The 20,393-nt window shown below is 36.6% G+C and overlaps 2 protein-coding genes across 2 annotated transcripts; both read right to left on the reverse strand.

Annotated features, from left to right (window-relative positions):
- Positions 1–34: 34 nt before the first annotated feature.
- Positions 35–1,431, reverse strand: LOC139848116 (light-harvesting complex-like protein OHP2, chloroplastic). The gene is made up of 2 exons (XM_071837848.1): positions 928–1,431; positions 35–266 (listed from the first exon to the last, which is right to left on the reverse strand). Exons 1-2 carry the CDS (start codon positions 1,323–1,325, stop codon positions 152–154), a joined length of 513 nt encoding a protein of 170 aa, XP_071693949.1. The 5' UTR covers positions 1,326–1,431; the 3' UTR covers positions 35–151.
- A 2,155-nt stretch (positions 1,432–3,586) lies between these two features.
- Positions 3,587–6,850, reverse strand: LOC139850382 (uncharacterized). Its single transcript, XM_071839962.1, has 3 exons — positions 6,690–6,850; positions 4,829–5,447; positions 3,587–3,905 (listed from the first exon to the last, which is right to left on the reverse strand). The coding sequence occupies exons 2-3, from the start codon at positions 5,383–5,385 to the stop codon at positions 3,836–3,838; spliced, it is 627 nt and encodes a 208-aa protein (XP_071696063.1). The 5' UTR covers positions 5,386–5,447; positions 6,690–6,850; the 3' UTR covers positions 3,587–3,835.
- Between the last annotated feature and the right edge of the window lie 13,543 nt (positions 6,851–20,393).

The following is a 20,393-nucleotide window of genomic DNA, read 5'->3' on the forward strand; positions in this document are numbered from 1 at the left end:
TGATGTAGGGAGGATGTGCAGGAGATTAATGGAATTACAGAACAGATAAAACTTGTTTATATTCGTTATAACTACATGTGTTACAAGCGTAAAATATTATGTATAATAAATGCAATTTACGACGACAATCCTCACTTGGTAGAGAACATGTTCAATCCAGATCTAGAATCCCGAAATTGGAGAGGAGAATCTTTACTTGATCGACAAAGTCTGATCCTGTTGCATACTCAGTTAACATCCCAACTGCAAAGCCGAACATCGCCCATCTACACAATCCACCAATCATATACATTAGTATCAATTCTATATCCGAGTATGGGTCCCATCTACTTAATGTGACAGATTAGGATCCTCTCAAGTTATAAGACAACTTCATAGGTCATGTTATGATTTTTGTGAAGAAAAATGTGACTGTTATCAGATGAATCTTGCAAACTATAGCTGCAATGATAGTTCGACGAAATTAATTGCGACGGTTTATCACATGTCAAACATACAATCCATAATTGATACTAAAATAATACGTTATCATATGGACCTAATGAGTACCAGTGTACCACTACCAATCAGTAAACTGTAACTAGACTCACATAGTCACATACTGGTACATTTTAGTTCAACAATCATATCATAAGATTTAATAATTATAAAACTATGATCACGTAATTATGTATTCATATAATTCTGATTCTAATCTAATTCTAATATTCCAATCTAATTCTAATTCTCAAGGCAATAACTAGCTTAGAAGTACAAGTCTGAAAAACAATAAAAGTAATCACATTTAAATCCATAATTAACACATTTATTTGATTCTAAACAGCATAACTATTGTCATGATCAACAATTTATTCAGTAGAGGTCCAATACTACCAGTTTTGACCACAAAAGTCAAAATTACAGAAAGTAACACAATTAGCAATAAACCTTCCATTAGAGATTTCATTTTTGGCAATCCATCCAAAGAAAGGTCCTTGATTTGATTCTTCAACTTTCTTCTGCTTAAAATACTGCTGAATTTCCTTGGCTTTTTGTCTCTGAAATTCCAACGTCACTACATTCTGACCTGCCGCCGCTGGAGGCGGCGGCGTCACCGGAAGCTGAGGAGAAGCAGGCGATGACGGTGGGCTCGCCGGAGCAGGTTTGACCGGTGGGGTAGCAATTGACGGTCTTCGCAAAGGGCTATTATCAGATTGAGTACATCTTATGGTGATAAGACTTCGATTGGTTGAAGAAAAACGAAATTGAGATGCAGTGATTGAAGAATTAGATGGTTTCGATGATGAATTTGTGATTCTGATGCATTGAATTGTGGCTATTGACATTTTTAATTTTCAAAAGGTTTTTGTATTTGGGGGTTTCATCATGAAAGTGGATAAAATAGGTATAGATAATTTTTTTGATTTGTGATTGAAGAATTGTTGTGTGGATAAGAGGTGGCCAAGTCTTGAAGAACTATATCAATAGAGTTTTAGCCACTTTTAATTTTTTTATTGTTGAAAAAAATATGAAATATATTTTTTTCTTTCTTTTAGAGTAACTAAAAATAAAAATAAAAATGGAAAATGATAGCATGTGTGAAACTAACAAGTCAACAGTGTATATTCCTTTGTGTGATATTTTAATTTAAAGATTGTGAATTTTGTATTAAAAGTTTTTAGTTAAGATAAATTGATAATTTTGCACGTTTTTTACTCATAGCCAGTCTTGTGCAAAACATGATGGACATGATCGACACATTTTTAATATATTGTTATGATGAATACCATAAATTTGTAATGTTTTTTCAGAATAGTAACAAAAATAAAAAGAATTATTTCCTTTAACTGTACTAATAACATCAAAATAATATTATTTCCGTTCTAGTTTAACTGTACACCATAACATATAACATTAACATAATATTTTAAAAAAACATACATTATTTTTTTTGAACGGCAATTTTTTTTGCATCAGTAGATAATTTCTTTCAATGACACTCGGGGGCGGAATTTCTCTATTACATAAGGGGGTGGTCGCCCCTACTGGAAACTTGATACTAGCTAGCTTTTCTAGTAAATTTCATATATAATTCATCTCCCAAATCCCAAGCCCACTATGTGTGAGTCTATACTGATCGTTATTTTTATTATTTTATAATATTAATTTCAATTTCAATTTTAATCAATAGTAATACAAAAATTATAATATACTCTAACCTATATACCCTATAGTTTATTCCATAAAAACTACTTAAGGTTCTTTTTTAAACATACAATTTGATCATATTTTGCAATACTTGATAATATTCTATTAGATTTATTTCCTACGAAAACTAATACTCCGTATAAGTATTAAAAATAGCTTTCTTTGTACATATTTAAGTTGACGCTTTTAGTCTTTGTTATTTGTATGCGTATATTGTACGGTTCACTAAACTTTTTAGCCTTTGTTATTTTGTATATGTATTTTGTACACGTATGATTTTCGCCCCCCTAACGAAAGTTTTCAAGTTCCGCCACTGACGACCCTCATCATTTACACGTAACACACACGTTCGGGCGGAAACCCGAACCCGATCGACGGTACCCGGGAACACATCCATTGGGGCAGTGATTCCGGGTAGGGGTCCGTGAACGAATCCGGTAAAACCTCCCTATAGGGTCAATATATACCACCATTATTGGTGTTCAATTGGTTTAAAGAAAATCATGTCATCCCTAAGGATCGAACCCATGACCTCTCCATATCCCATGACACAAAGTACATGCGGAGAACCGTTGGGCTATGCCCGCAAGTTCAAAAAACATACATTATTGTTGACTAGCAAAATAGTAGGTGGACGTATGTAACACAAAATAAGATCTGAGATTGATATCTTAATGAAACATCATGCATCCTCGGCTCTCAAAACTTTTTCATAGAATTCCAATAATTTTCCTCGCTCCTCAAAGCCCACAAGAACGGAGTTGATGCTTCCATTTGTATAATACTATATTTAGTATATGTTAGTGCATGAACGTAAGTCCCTAGTTCATGATCGTGTGTTCGTGTTTATGCATACATTGTAAGTACATGGACAATTGGTCGTTTGGTATATTTATGTTTATTATTGCATTTACGATCGATTGTATGCAATTATGGTTGAAATACTTACTGTCTGTGTAACCGCACGGATGCATGATGCATCCGTACGGATACAAGTGCAACCGCATGGTTGCATGCTACAACCGCACGGTTACACATGCAGACCTTATATAATGGGTATTGGGTTCATTGCTAGGGTTACGAACCTAAACTCATCCCTAGTCGCGATTTCGATTCCAAGTCCAACACTCTCGTTTATTGATCTATTACATCTTAAAGTCGTTTTAATCAATTAAATCATTGATAATTGAGTTGTTTTTGATATTATACCCAATATCGAGTTTGGTAGACATCGACATAATATGGTCATAGAGTCGTCATACCAAAATTGATCTAAAATATGCTGTTAACAAACAAAATTTGTTAATAGCAATGAAATTTGAAAACCAGTCATTGGATCAAAAATGAAAGAAAGAAAGAAAAAAAAGGTACACAAATTCTACAATCAAGAGAACCAGAAAATTAAATAAAATGACAATAGAACAGTGTTAATTACGACAAAACAAATTAAGAATAACATGACCAAAACTGGAATATGAACAGACTATTCAGTGGCGATGAAACAAAATAGAACTCACTCAATAGTATCATGTCATAACGTTGACTTGGTACAACAAATCTGACCGATTGTACAATGTGTCAACACGATGATATGATACCAAAACTGTTTTCAATCCATCAATCGATGCAAACCTACAACTTCAAAATACTACATTATCCTGCAAGAACACGTCTTCCCGCTACCATTTTCAAACTCATCATCTGAATCGCTGTGTTCGCTGCAATAAAGGGTCGAAATGTGAGTTAGAAAATGACTCTAGAGTACGGTGTATGAGTATAATTTAAGATTCCGATAACCTCCACGTAATCTAAGTGTGGCAATGGCATACGCTTAGGTCGCGAGTCCAAGTCTATATAGAGACATATGGCATTATCAATCAGTTAAGTAAATAAACATTTCGATGTAGACACACAAAATCCTAATAAATTGTAAAGAGTTTTATATTTCTTGTACCTAACGACACCATAGCAGAATGCCAGAAACTATTACAAAAATTATGTTTTCTAGCTAATCGTAGTAATATCTTGCTATCATGATTGATTGTGCAGCACTCTTTTATTACTTAAAAAAATCCATTGCAAAAGCGAGCAGCTTAACGCAGAAACATATGGAAGGCTCGGAAAATATGAAATGAGGTTTTGTTGTTATAATATTCCAGGGTTACACTATGCATATACAGATATGCTTGAAAGCATCATAGAAGGCTAGAACAGATCATATAAGTATATAACACAGAACATTCATTATAATAGTAAAATAGTCTCGGGTCAATCCACCACAACCCATACCAAAATAATTACCTATCTGATCCAAAGTCAGTATTAACCCATTACCCAACCCACACTGCCCCTGCCACACCCACTTTAGCACTTATATTTGCAAGCAATAATACACACAAAGGAAAGAATCAATTCTATGTAAATGCAGGAGACATAAATATGGTTTGATACTTTGATGTAAATAAAGTAACTAATATCATTTGATGCATCTTCCAAACCTACAACATTGGTGCACTAGTTTAGCATAGACAAACGTTTGATTTTCAAGTTTACAATCTAGAATTCTTATTAATACAATTCTTAGCTTTCCAAAAAAAAAAAAAAAAAAAAAAAAAAAAAAGTTTACAATCTAGAATCATACCTGGGCTCAAATTCCCGAACCTCACAAAGTTCTCCCCCTGTAACATCTGTCCAATTTACGCTCCGTCTAGCACTTTGATATACCGACTCAACCTCATCACCATTACTAACAGCAACCGAAACCGTAACATTCGCAGCCCGTCTCTTTAAGCTGCTTCTGAGAGCATTTACGCTTATGCCATTACTATTATTATTACTATCACCGTTGACCAAGTCTGAAGCCAGAGAATTTTCTTCAACTTCTACTAACTGAGACGGTGTTTTAACGTCTTGCTTCTGTTGGTTTTGGGTGGGTCCCACGGATGGGCTCTCGAGTCCAGTTGCAGCACCACCAAAGCAGGTGAAAGAAGGACACCCGCAGGCACAACGATTCTTATTATTGGCAGCCAGTTGAAGATTAGGGTCGGGTACTTGGTCCACCAATTGGTACTGATTCCACGGGGTAACTCTCATGGGTTTCTCTTCCTTTTTATGACCCAAAAGAAGTAGGTTCAGTCCGTTACTATACCCTGTTGCTGAGGAAGAAAAAAACCTTCCTCCTTCGACTGCTAATAACATCAGTACTTCTCATTTGGATACACCATATATCTTCAATTGAAATTCAAACCACCTTAAACTACCTGCACTCGCATAAAAAACGTACCATTTATGCGCTCTAGTCTCTATGAACATTTATCATGGCAATTGACATGTAAGGCCACATGCTATGGCTCGCCGCCCACCCCTTGTTAACATTGTTAACCTCTCACAACCATTACCAGCAAAATGTTAAAGGGTCCGCCAGCCAATGCTGCAACAGCTTTCACGGACAAAAAAGTGGGCCCCACATCGAATTTTTGAATTTATATTTATATTTGAGAGGTGGACTTGTTATTTATATTTATTTTTTAAGTTTTAAATGGAATGTATGATAGTGAGTGTTTAGTGAAAGGGATGACTCAAAAGTAGAGAAAGTCATCCCTCTCCCTATTTGATTTTTTGTTAAAAAGACATATTATTGAAACGATATATTAATGGTACTTAGACCACTTGCTATCGTTCAGTTACGGCTCTAGTTATTGAGTCGACAACAAGCGTCGATTTATTGACGACTTGACTGACCCTTAGAGCCTAAAGTAAATTTTAGGCAGGATTTAAAACCCGTGAAAATTTGATTTTACCATTTTTCATGGCGTCTCTATTTTATTTATTTTTTAAATTTTTTTTCCTACTTATTGGCCGGAGGTCCACTCGGAAGCAATCTCTCTATCCGTCGAATAGGGAGGGGATGACTTTCTCTACTTTTGAGAGTGTTTCCACTCTGGGTGGAGAAATGACTTGTCTTTATTCTCGGATAGGGGAAGGATTGTCTACATCTCACCTCCCCATACACCATCTATGTGGTATTGAGTTTTGTTGTTGTTGGTGTTTAACAAAAAATCAAATCAGAGGAGATAAAAAGAATAATTAACCATGGACACTGAATCTTTTCGATCCATGAAGAACAATGTGCTTTTAATTTTTAAACAAAAAGAATAAAAATACATCTAAGGCAATTTAAATTGAATCTTTTGAACTTTATTAAATTGAGCTGCTTGATCTGTTTTTTCAATTATCCACAAAAGCTAGAACATAAATTCAAGATCAAATTATAATATAAATATAAATATATGAATGTTACTCGATTACTAAATACAAATATGCTTCTTAACAAATATATTCAATGATCTACAACTATAAACCAGATTCATTACTACTGATTAATGAAATCCCTAATTCAATTTGATTATACATATTACATACATTGTTATTATGATAATATATACATACAAGACAGCGAAAACCTAAGGATCCGGATTCATTTTAAAGTGGAAACAAATTACCTGGGAAAAACTCGAATTGTTCGCGGATCTGATAGCGAATTAAGCTTATATGAATCACCGCCGTGCCGGAATTGATAGCGTGGTGGTTTCCGGTGACCGGAAAATGGTTTTAAAGACAGAAAGACTGCGGGGTGTTTGTCGTTGTAAAGAGAGAAGTGAAAGGTGTTTAAAAAAACAGAAGTGTTAAATGATATAAAATGGGCAAGAAATATCAATTCTTAAATAACTAATCTATCTATTTATTTATTTATTGGCTCATTTATACGTTATAATTAATAATTTTAATTAAATTATATACTTATAAAGCTATTATTAAGTGAAAATTTAATAAATCTAAAACATTTGTTTAGATAATGAGTATTATTTTTCTAATAGTAATTTTTTACTAAAATACTACTTTATTTCCTTATATATTAAAACACATCCGGGTTTGTGTGGTATGCTTAGACCACCCCCTATGGTTAGTTACCCGCCCATTACCTGCTCATTATCCGTAACTAACCATATGCACCACTTAGTTACCCGCGTTAGTTAACCGCTTTCACCATAGATTTAACGGAAGAGTTATAGGAATTGCGGATCCCAGTGCTTTTTATTGTTGGACTTGATGCTTTATTGCTTGTACGTTGTATATTAAGAGGATTATTGTTTTAGCCATGATAGGGAGTGTTTAATTATGAGTTAGTTATAAGATATTGGTGTTGATGTGGCGCTGATGTGGAAGGTTAAGAGGATGAATAGTTTAGTTACGATCGGGAGTGACCTTACGAAAAACCCACAAAACTACATTACCTCTTCCTTAATTTATCCCTTACATTACCGGAAAAAAAATAAACCAATATTAAATATCTCTTATATTTTCAACATTGAAATTTTTCTCTTATTATGAAAATAATATAATAAAGAAACAAACAAATATTAAATATTAGATAGGAGTAATAAAAGTGTAGGATATGGAATCAAATTAAGCTTTGACCTTATTTGAGCCACCAATTGAATGGTGCAACGACCTACCAGTAAAACAAGGTATTAGTAGTTTATGTATATTTGGCATTTATATTTCATTATTAATTAATTAATCGCTATGCTTCTTTTAATATTTATTTTGATTTTGATTTGATATGAAGTCAGTGTAATTAAACTATAACAAATATTCTAAAGTGGATTGTTGAGTTTTTTATTTTATTTTTTTATTTTTTTTATTTTTTTAAAAGCAAGTAAAACTTTTTATTGATATATCGGAATATTTACAAAGTCCTATAACCAATACATTGTGATATAATAATGTAATATGGAGAGTGTAAAATGGAAGTACACGGTATACATGACCGAAGAGCCATTTTTTACCACGGCACTTGAACGAGTTCGAGCTGGGGAGAGGTGGTCAGACAGTACCGCAAATGCGATGACAGAGTTGACTACAACTTCCCATTTAAGCAAGTGAATAATGGGGATCAAGGCCATGTACGCGTGTACCTATTGTTGCCATATAGGAGCTTTGAACCGAATTAGCCGATGCCCGTTCTTTGAAGGTTCGCGGATGTGTAAAACGAGGGGTTAATGAGCCATTGGTGTCATTCGATTGTTGATTTCTTTGATCTTTTAGATATCCACGAAAATGTTTGTGCTTGAATATCGGAGAGTATTATGGCGGTGCACCAATCTTTTTTGCTAAAAACTTTTAGGTTCCGGTGTTTCCATATTAAGTAAGTTGTGGCCCATTTTGTTGCTTGCCAAATGAACTTACCAAGGCTCGATGTGGTGAACGATAGGCCCGTTAATGTAATATCGTGGATGTTAGAAATTGTGTTTGCAGGAAGGTTCCACCACAATAGTATTGAGTTCCAAATCGAATGCGATGTAGGGCAATGGAACAGAGTATGTTCTATGGATTCGACATGTGAGTTGCAAAGTGGGCAAAGTAAGGTGTCGAGATCAATTTTTCGTTTATCTAATTCTACTCTTACTGGGATTCTACCAAGTATGACCCTCCAAATAGGGGGATAAATTTATTTTGTGGTGTGTCGAAGGTGTATGTGGGAGTTTCGAGTTTAAGATTGTCGAGGATGGATGATAGGGTTTTGAGTTAAAAGTTTGTTGAGTTAGAAGTTTGTTTTTTAAAAATGAGTAATGATGCCACTTGTATCTTACAAACTACAGTAATTTAAATGTGAATTTAATTTTAACCTACTTAATTTACAGAGATAACATTAGTTAATTTTTTTCACTATAGGGATGAAATAAAATTAATGAATCCAAGAAATAAAAAGAGGTTTAGATGTTTAAAGCGTCTTTTGTGGTCTTTTAGTTCTACTTCCATATTAGGATACGTACATCTTTCAATTGAAAAAACTCTCTCTTCTGAGCAGCGATTCCGATTACTTCGGATTTGATTTTTTCAGTAGTTTCAATCCTGGAAGGATGGGTGGGAGATCGTATTTTCGTAAGGAGGAAGTTGGTTGGTATTGTAAGGTAAGGAACGGAAAAAGCGATGTGTTTAAGTCGATTCCAAACCCTAAGAAAAACAGCGATAGGGTTTTGACGACATATTACATATCGAATCTTTCGGAAAGGATGGATCATGAAGGCCCCCAATTGATTTGTGATCCGTATGGTGATGTGATACACTCTTATGTGGCGTACAAAAGATCTAAACAAGGTCAGCGATTTGGATTCGTAAAGTTTGCTGATGTGCTGAATGTGGAGAAGTTTGCTAACGTGTTATCCAACATTGGTGTGGATAATCAACGTCTGTTTGCGAAAATTGCTAGTTTTCAACGTGGTGATCGAAAGCCAAAACCTCAATTTTCAGCGAAATCAGAGGAGGTAAAGAAGGTGGATTCGCATCCAAAACACACTAGTTCAACTGTTCCAAACGAATCATCTTATGCAAACACCGTTTAAAAACATGGGTAATTCTTAAACAATGGAGCATAAACCTACTTTGAAAGTTACATTGGAGGAACACATTCTAGTACAGATTTCCAATCATATGGAAACGCTTCTCATAAAATCAAAGGATATCGGAACTTTGGGTAGTTTTCAAATTCTACTCAAGGAAGAAGGATTTGAATATGTTTCGATACAATACGTAGGAGGTCTATGGTTATGGTGCACCTTTACTTCGGTAGATGCGTGCATGGCTTTCAAGATCAATGATCTATTCAAGTCGGTATGTTCTTTCATTAAGCCATTGCCGAAGAATTTTGTGCTTGATAAACGACTAACCTGGTTGCAAATATCGGGTATGACTTTTTGTGCTTAGAAGGCAAGTGCATTCAAGAAAGTTTCTAACATGTTTGGTAGGTTTGTGTACTTTGATAATAGCAAAAAAGGGGCAATCTATTTGGAAAGGGTTTGTGTCGCTACTAGAGATAACAAATTCATATCCCAACAGGTTGATGTTATTGTCAATGGGGTTTGGTTCGAGGTGTATGTTCATGAGCTAGGCTCATGAAAAACACAATCAGAGGATGAAGAAGATGATTCGAATTCTGATAAGTCATCTATTCCTTCTGAATATGATTTTGGTTACCAAAATTTTGATGAGAATTTTGATGCAGAGGTTGACACAGATGCAGGTATGCAACAGAATGCTTTTAAAGGGGGTGATGAATATGTGTCATCTAATGAATAAGAAGCAACTGAACCTCCGTCTCGTGTAAGCGCTGATGCCCCTAGCCCCTTTCAATCCAAAGGTACGGACGGATATTTTAATGTTTTTATCAATGAAATAGACAATATGGCGAAGGCTGCTAAAGCAGCGGGTGCTAACGAAGCTAAGATTAAAGAGCTTTGCACTTACATGATAGATCAGATAGGGGTTCTTATCAATAATCAATGAGATTATTATCTAACAATATAAGGGGTTGTAAAAAAAGAAGGAAATGAGTATGGATTAAGGAAATGTTTTTCGCACACAACATTCATTTTCTAGGCATTCAAGAATCAAAAATGCATCGATTAGATTTGTTCCATATCAAGTCTATGTGGGGTAACTTTGCTTTTGACTACGCATGTAGTTTGTCTAGAGGTATATCCGGGGGTATCGTGTCTATTTGGGACCCAAGTTTTTTATCAAAGAGAGTATTTGGTGCAATGATAACTACGTGATTGTTAAGGGAAAATGGGTAAATTCGACGTCCACTTTTTTATGGTTAATATTTACGGTCCCCAAACCTCGGCGGCCAAAATTCTTTTATGGGAAAGGATTCGCACTTTCATTCAGGCGAATACTGGGGAATACGTTTTTTTCGGTGATATGAATGAAGTAAGGGAATAAGCGGAACGATTCGGTTCCATTTTCAACCTAAATGAAGCTCATGTTTTCAATACTTTCATTGCTGACTTTGGGTTGGAGGATCTATCTTTGGGTGGTAGACGTTTCACATGGCTAAATAAATTGGCAACCAAGATGAGCCGAATCGATCGAGTACTTGTAACACCCAACGTGTTAAACATATTTGCATATTTAAAGCTGATAACTTTAAACCGCGGGTGGTCTGATCACTTACCACTTCTATTACATGTCGACAAGGATGATTATGGCCCTTTACCGTTTAAGTTTTTCAACTCTTTGTTATCTATTCCCGAGTTTGATGTAGTGGTCCGTGGGGCATGGTCAGACTGTGAAGGAGATATGGTAACTTCTTTTCATCAGAGGTGCAAATATATGAAAAGTAAAATTAGAGAATAGGTGAAAGCGAGAAGAGAAACAAATGCTAATCACAAGATCCTTTATAATAATAGATTAAATGAAATTGAAAGCGGCTACAGATGCAGGTGTTGCATCGACTACTGATGTAGAAGAAAGATGCGATTTGGCTAGAAAAATTGATCAAATTCAGTCCATAGAGAATCAAGATATAGCACAAAAGAAAAAAGTAAAGTGAGATGTTGAAGGCGATGATAACTCTAAGTTTTTCCATGGTATTCTTAAACACCGTCGCAACAAACAAATGATTAAGGGTATTTCGTTGAACGGGGATTGGGTGACGGATCCTCCAACAGTGAAGAATGCTTTCTTAAATTTTTTCAAGGCCAAGTTTACTAAAGTTGATAACACTATTCATGCACTTGAGATGCAACCTATATATATGCTAAATAGTGATGACAACAGCATTCTTGAATGCTCAGTTTTAGAAGAGGAAATTCATTCATCGGTGTGGGAATGTGGTGGTGATAAGGCACCGGGACCAGATGGGTATTCATTCGCTTTTATTAAATCTTATTGGGAGCTGTTAAAACCGGTGTTAGTCCCTTCAATCCCTAAAGCTTTTGAAGATTGTCGGATGCCGATGGGTTCTCTATCAGCTTTCATTACCTTGATACCTAAAGTTTCATCTCCTACATGCTTCAAAGATTACCGACCCATTTCACTCATTGGGGTTCAGTACAAGATCATCACTAAAATTTTAGCTAATCGTATGGCTAAAGTCATAGATAAGGTGGTTAGCAAAGAACAAACGGCATTCATAGCGGGAAGACAAATTCTAGATGATCCGTTAATTTTAAATGAAACAATAGAGTGTTACAAGAAACGGAAACAAAAATTGATGGTTCTCAAAATAGATTTCGAGAAAGCTTACGATACAGTTTGTTGGACCTTCCTTTGTGACGACCCGGAAAATTTCGGCTAATTTTAAATCAAACTCTCGATACGATTTCATATTTTTGACACGATAAGCAAAGTTTGTAATGTTAAGTCTCAAAAATTTTGAACTGTTTCATATATTCAATTGATCTTCGACCATTCCCGTCGATTCACGAACAATTAATTGTAAGTAGATATGTGTGTATATATATATATATAAATAATAATTTGAAATATAATTTGAAGTATTATAGGTTGTTAATATTAAAATTAATTATGTTAAGTAAAATAAAAATAGGATATTATAATAATAATTATTTAAAATATATCAATAAATATAAATAAAGTATATTAAAAATAAATATTAAACGATTGTAATATTCGTTGATGTTCCGATTGATATTAAGCAAGTTAAATTCAAACATATATAATTTTAAAATAAACGGTGATCCGAAAATGAGTTCTATAAATTATAGACTTATTAAAAATGTATTTAGGAACTATTTGTTGAATTTTAAAATTTTTTATATTTTACTTAGGGTTGGGAGTGATTAATTAATGTAATTTTTATTTAATAATTAATGATCGAATTTTATACCATAATGACCAAAACAAATAAATATAGCTAATTTAAAAATATGGGATTTTTTCTGAACACTTTTATCCGCCACTGATTTCGCACGATACACAGTTCGTGAAAACTGTCGGTAACATATATACAAATGAGTCTCACGAGAAGTGTTTTAGTTACTATTCGCACAGTTTAATTAAGATATTTATGTTACTGTTTTTGGCCTAACTCTTATACCTCAATCAATATTACAAAGTAACTATGTCTATATAATACAGATACATACTTATATGATCAATCATCCACCACCCTCTCTTCTTCATGAACAAATCCACGAAACCACTAACACCTTCAAACCATCTTCATCCACCTTAAACCGCCATCATCAACAACCGTCACCTATGATGATCACCCATTTTCGCCATTCGGCCAACACCCTTAATCTTTTACCATCTTCTCGTTTATGTCGAAAAGCACAATCGTGAACCACTCAAACCCACAACAACCCGTCAACACAAACCACTCTTGTTTCTTGTTTCATGTTGTCGTGCTAAACCACTAAACCAAAGCCCATTCAATCACCACATAACCTTCTTCTGTTACTAAGCCGATTGCAATACCCATTCGAATTTTTTTTTTAAAACACCACTGATTACTGTAACATCCCGCTTTTTTCCGTTTACTTTTTCCGTTTATTTATTTAAAGTCTGTTTTATGATTATAACATCCTTCGTTAATACGCGTATTTAAAATATCTCGTTTAGATAATTCACGCACCCGCAACCGAACTCGAGGGACTAGTTTCGCCAAGGGAGCAAAGATGTGACTAGCTTTTGACTAGTCAACACCCACCTCCTTTCTTTTTCATTTTCATTTCCATTTTCTTTTACTACTTTCACAATTTCTCTCAAACTTCATCACAAAGAATCATCATCCATTTCAAATCGAGCAAGCATCCATCCAAACAAATTGCATATTCGGAATCCTCTCATATTCCTCTTCGATTTCATACCGATTTCATTACATTTGGGTAACTTTCTAAAGTCACTAGATTTTGTGTTCTTGATGTTTTTAACTTATAAAGTTGTTAATTAGTGTCTATGGCTCAAGTCTAACATGAATATATGGTTTATATGTTCGATCTTGTTATTTTAGTAACTAGCATGAACATGAACTTTGGTGTGTTTGATTTGGTGATTTTGTTGCTTAAATCTTGTTAAATGTTATAAATGCATGTATTAAATGTGTTCCTAACATCACTAGCTTCAATTTGATGTGTAGGTTGCTTTAGAAAACTTCATAAACTCGATTAGTGGTTTTGATGATGTTGGTTAGGGTTTGATAGATTTAAATGTGAACATTTAATGTTTTGAATGCCATGAAATGTTATTAGTTAGTGTTTAGTTGTATTGTATGTTTCATTACCTTCAAAATGGCATATCATATGTGTAAATTGGATTCCTGAATCTTAAAATGCGTTTTATGGACTTGAAACTTTGATTTTGAGCGTTTAATGATCATTTATTGAGGTTTTCGTTGTTGTTAATGATGGAATTTATTGATGAAATGTGTTTAGTTGTATTTCTATTTAAATTACCTTTCCAACGATATAAGATACGTGTTTTGAATGTTAACGAGTCAAAAGTTATGATCGTTTGAAGTTGAAATCGTCTAAGTGTTAAACTGCCCCAGAATTGCTGCACCAGACACAGATGCGGCACATCTGCCTTGGATGCGGCGCATCTGAGGCAGACTGCCTAAAAATGTCAATTTTTGCTTAATCCTAAGTATGCTACGCACCCCCGATCAACACGAAACTTGGCCAACATGCTCATATATGATTTCTAAGCTTAGGAAAATAGTTCGGGACCCGACCCGAACGTGTTGACTTTTTCGTTGACTTTGACTTTGACCAATTTTGACTTTTAGTCAAACTTAACCAAACGTTTATGCAATCGTTCTAACGTGCCTTTATACTTGATTCTTGCATGAAACTTGACAACGTGATTCACATGCTATACTATTCGAGTCGTAACGAGCCATATGACTAATTGAACATCTTTGACCTATCGTGTTTACCGTTATTGATACGACCTATTTGTTTAGGTCAAGACTAGCATTGTTCTTTGCACACGTTACTTGTTGAAGTACTTATTACTCATGCACCCGAGGTGAGATCATAGTCTCATCTTTCAAACAACTTTTATGCTTTAAACTATGGGATGAGAAACATATACGTATCATACTTTTATACTTTGAACACAAGTACAAAAACGAACATTCCACGTACGGGTTTGAACAAAAATCCTCAATTCAATTATCATTAGTTACACTTGCAGGGTGTAAACGAGAACTTATATTATGTGATCACATGGGCTTGACGAGCCTCATTCGGACGGTTCGCTACCGTTAGCGGATGAAATATATTTTCAAGTATAGTGTATGTTCTAACACTACGTAACAGGGTACAAAACAGTTAATTTTGATAATTGGGTGCCCGCGAAACAAATAACAACTTGGGAATGCAAATGATTTTGATAATCATCTTATATTAAATCTTGTGGTTCAAATGCAACGTTTACTAAAACACTTATGATTTCACCAACATTTTCGTTGACAGTTTTCTATATGTTTTCTCAGGTCCTTGAATGCTTAAGGATACATGCTTCTGCTTACTTTTTGATACTTGCTTGGATGTCGAGTATACGTGCATAGTTGGAGCGTCTTTTGACTATTTTTTTTTTAAACTGTGTCGCATAGGTTTCATTTGTACGTTAAACATTGAAATGTAACTAGTCATTGAACTACTTTTGTAAACTTGAAACATCCTTTTACTTATGAAATGAATGCGACATATTTTGGTCAAACGTCTTGTGAAAGACTTACGACCACGTAACGGGACCAAAGTAGACGGTGCCGTTAAACATGATTTGGTCGTGTCGCTACAGATGGTATCAGAGCCTTGGTTGTAGGGATTTAGAGTTCATTGGTGTCAACCCCGAGTCATAGGGTACATTAGTGAGTCTAGACTACAACCGGCATAGAGACTTGAAGTAGGAATTACTTGACTACTTGTGCATTTATACTCGAATGTTTCTACTCATATATACTCTTATTTTATCTTAATCTCACGTTGTTTAATTTAATTGAAACGCCACCTTGACTTAGTGAAATAATGTCGAATGCACATATGAATTAGGGTAATATAATTTCTGGGATTATATTACGGTGACTCATATGAACGTTCCGACATTATGGCATAAAGAATTTAAGGAGAGTCAAGGAAATTTTTTCTCTATCTTTATTCCATATCATGATTAGTATTATTGAAAATACTAATCAACGGTATTCTTGTGTTTTGAAGGAACAATGCCTCCTCGTCATGTGCCACGCCATGAGACTCCCGAACAAGCTCTACAACGAATGATAGCCACCGCCGTGGATGCGGCCATGGCCGGTCACTCCTCCAACAACAACAATAAAAACAACCACAACAACAATAATCAAGGGGCCAGTAACTCAAGCGAAGGATGCTCCTATAAAGCTTTCATGGGGTGCAAACCTCATACTTTTGATGGGACCAGGGGACCGGTTACTCTCACTCGATGGTTCGAACAAACGGAGGCCATTTTTAGCATAAGCGGTTGTCGGGACCAAGACAAGGTCAAGTATTCTATCCACACCTTTGCCGGTATCGTTCTCACGTGGTGGAACACGTATGTACAATCGGTGGGTACCGATGAAGCTCACGCCCTCTCTTGGGCCGATTTAAGGGAAAGGATGATCGTCGAATTTTTCCCTCGTGAAGAAACCCGAAAGCTCGAACAAGAGCTAAGAACTTTAAAGGCGGTCAGAAACGATCTCAAGACCTACAATCAACGATTTGCCGAACTATCCTTGATGTGTCCCAACCTTGTGAACCCCGAATCTCAAAGGGTTGAACTCTATATTGATGGTCTTCCAAAGAGCATCAAACAAGGAGTGATGTCATCCAAACCCACTAACCTACAACAAGCCTTAAACATGGCCCGCCAATTGATCGAAACGGTTGACGAAATCGTAGTTCCGGCACTTAAGGCCGAGGATAAATCGGGCGGCAACAAAAGAAAATGGGAAGCCCCCCAATCAAGCAACAACTACAACAACAACTTCATCAAAAAGCCATTCACCTCCGATGCCAAGAAAAATTATGGCGGAAATAAACCCTTTTGCAACAAATGCCACAAACACCACTATGGTGAATGTAGCAATCTATTTTGCCACCGGTGCCAAAGGGGTGGTCATGTGGCTAATGATTGTAGAAGTGCCGCCCCCGTCGCTCAAAAGGTGCCTAATGCACCAAAATCGGGTACTTGTTATGAATGTGGCCAAATGGGTCATTTTAGAAATGCATGTCCGAAGAAGAAAGCCAACCCCAACACACGCAGTTGAGCTTTCAACATCAACACCGAGGAAGCTCGAGATGACAATGAATTAGTCACGGGTACGTTTCTCCTCAACAACACTTATGTTACTTGTTTATTCGATTCGGGTGCCGATAAGAGTTTTGTATCCAAGACTTTGACTCATTCTTTTAGCACTCCACCACTTCCACTAGATACCACTTATACCATTGAAGTGGCCAACGAAAAACTATTGAGTGCCAACACATATTACCGGGGGTGTACGTTAAACATTTTGGGTAATGAGTTTGAAATTGACTTGATACCAATGGAACTAGGAAGCTTCGATGTAATAATCGGTATGAATTGGCTAGCCAAAACGAAATCTCACATCCTTTGTGATCTTAACGCAATCCGAATTCCTATCGAGAATGGTGAACCCTTGATTGTTTATGGCGATAAGAGTTGCACCGGACTCAACCTCGTTTCGTGCATTAAAGTTAGAAAACTACTCCGTAAGGGTTGTTTTGCGATCCTTGCTCACGTTAAGAAAGTCGAGTCTGATGAGAAGCACATCGATGATGTGCCAATTGTTAGTGACTATTCCGATGTATTTCCCGATGAATTGCTGGGTCTTCCACCTCATCGACCGGTTGAATTCCAAATCGATCTTATTCCGAGAGCCGCACCCGTAGCACGTACACCATATAGACTTGCTCCATCCGAAATGCAAGAATTGTAAAGTCAAATCCAAGAACTACTTGACCGTGGTTTTATCCAACCTAGCCATTCACCATGGGGCGCTCCGGTTTTGTTTGTTAAAAAGAAAGACGGATCCCTACGAATGTGCATTAATTATCGTGAACTAAACAAATTGACGGTTAAGAACCGATATCCTCTTCCTCACATCGATGACCTCTTTGATCAACTACAAGGGTCTTGTGTATATTCGAAAATCGATCTTCGTTCGGGTTATCATCAATTAAGGGTTAAGGGGGAAGATGTCTCCAAAACCGCTTTCCGAACTCGTTATGGTAGTTATGAATTTCTTGTTATGCCATTTGGTCTCACTAACGCACTGGCGGTGTTCATGGATCTTATGAACTGCGTGTGTAAACCGTATCTCGATAAATTCGTTATTGTGTTCATCGATGACATCTTGGTCTATTCTAAAAGCGAAGAAGAGCACGGACAACATCTCCGACTTGTGCTCGAACTCTTGAGACAAGAACGACTATATGTCAAATTCTCCAAGTGTGAATTTTGGTTGAAGGAAGTTCAATTTCTTGGTCATGTTGTAAGTGATCAAGGTATTAAAGTCGATCCAACGAAAATCGAAGCCATTAGTAAATGGGAGACTCCTACTACTCCTACTCACATTCGTCAATTTTTGGGTCTCGCCGGATACTATCGTAGATTCATCAAGGATTTCTCTTTGGTTGCTCGTCCTCTAACCGCGTTAACTCACAAGGGAAAGAAATTCATTTGGGCCACCGAACAAGAATCCGCATTTCAAATCTTGAAAACAAAGCTAACCACCGCTCCTATCTTGTCACTTCCCGAAGGCAATGACGATTTTGTTGTATACTGCGATGCCTCGAAACATGGTTTTAGGTGTGTATTGATGCAGCAAAAGAAAGTCATTGCTTATGCCTCTCGACAACTCAAAATTCATGAACAAAACTACACGACACATGATCTCGAACTCGGAGCCGTTGTCTTCGCACTTAAAATGTGGAGACACTATCTTTACGGAACCAAGAGTACTATCTTCACCGATCACAAAAGCCTCCAACACATCTTCGACCAAAAGCAACTAAACATGAGACAACGGCGGTGGATTGAAACTTTAAACGATTATGATTGTGAGCTTCGTTACCATCCCGGGAAGGCAAATGTAGTAGTCGATGCCTTAAGTCGAAAAGAAAGAGCGGTGCCTCTTCGTGTCCGAGCTTTAAACATCACCATCCACACCAACCTTAATAGTCAAATTCGTGTAGCCCAAGACGAGGCTCTCAAGGATGAAAACATCTCTCTCGAACACTTGAACGTCCTCACCTCTCGATTTGAAGTTAAAGAAACCGGACTGCGATATTACGCCGGAAGGATTTGGGTGCCTAGATATGGGGACCTACGAAGCCTTATTTTAGACGAAGCCCATAAGTCACGATACTTGATTCACCCCGGTGCCAATAAGATGTACCATGACCTTAAAGAACAATATTGGTGGCCGAACATTAAAAAGGACGTTGCTACTTATGTTGGAAAGTGCCTAACTTGCTCCAAAGTCAAAGCCGAACATCAAAGACCGTCCAGACTACTTCAACAACCCGAAATCCCGCAATGGAAGTGGGAAAGGATAACGATGAATTTTATCACCAAACTACCAAAGATGGTTGGCGAATATGATACTATTTGGGTTATTGTTGACCGTCTCACCAAATCCACGCATTTCCTAGCCATGAAGGAAACTGACAACATGGAGAAACTCGCACAACTTTACATTAAAGAAATCGTAGCCCGACACGGTGTACCCTTATCGATTATCTCCGACCGAGATGGCCGTTTTGTTTCTAGATTTTGGCATACTTTATAAGAAGCGTTGGGAACACGTTTAGACATGAGCACCGCATACCATCCGCAAACCGACGGACAAAGCAAATGCACAATTCAAACCTTGGAAGACATGCTACGAGCTTGCGTTGTCGACTTTGGAAAAGCTTGGGATAAGCACTTGCCTCTCGCCGAATTCTCCTACAATAATAGTTATCACGCGAGTATTAACGCCGCACCATTCGAAGCTTTATATGGCCGAAAATGTCGTTCACCTCTTTGTTGGGCCGAAGTAGGCGACACACAAATCACCGGACCCGAACTCATTCATGAAACAACCGAGAAAATCGTTCAAATCCGAGATAGGCTTAGGACGGTCAGAAGTCATCAAAAGAGCTATACCGACAAGCGACGCAACGACCTCGAATTTCAAGTCGGTGACCGAGTAATGTTAAAAGTCGCACCTTGGAAGGTGTAATCCATTTTGGGAAATGCGGGAAGCTAAATCCGCGGTATATTGGTCCTTTCGAAATCTTGGAGCGTATTGGAACCGTTGCTTATCGTTTAGATCTTCCACCTCAATTGAGCTACGTTCATCCTACCTT

The sequence above is a fragment of the Rutidosis leptorrhynchoides genome, chromosome 5 (genome assembly GCF_046630445.1).
Source record: "Rutidosis leptorrhynchoides isolate AG116_Rl617_1_P2 chromosome 5, CSIRO_AGI_Rlap_v1, whole genome shotgun sequence".
Taxonomy (NCBI): Eukaryota; Viridiplantae; Streptophyta; class Magnoliopsida; order Asterales; family Asteraceae; genus Rutidosis; species Rutidosis leptorrhynchoides.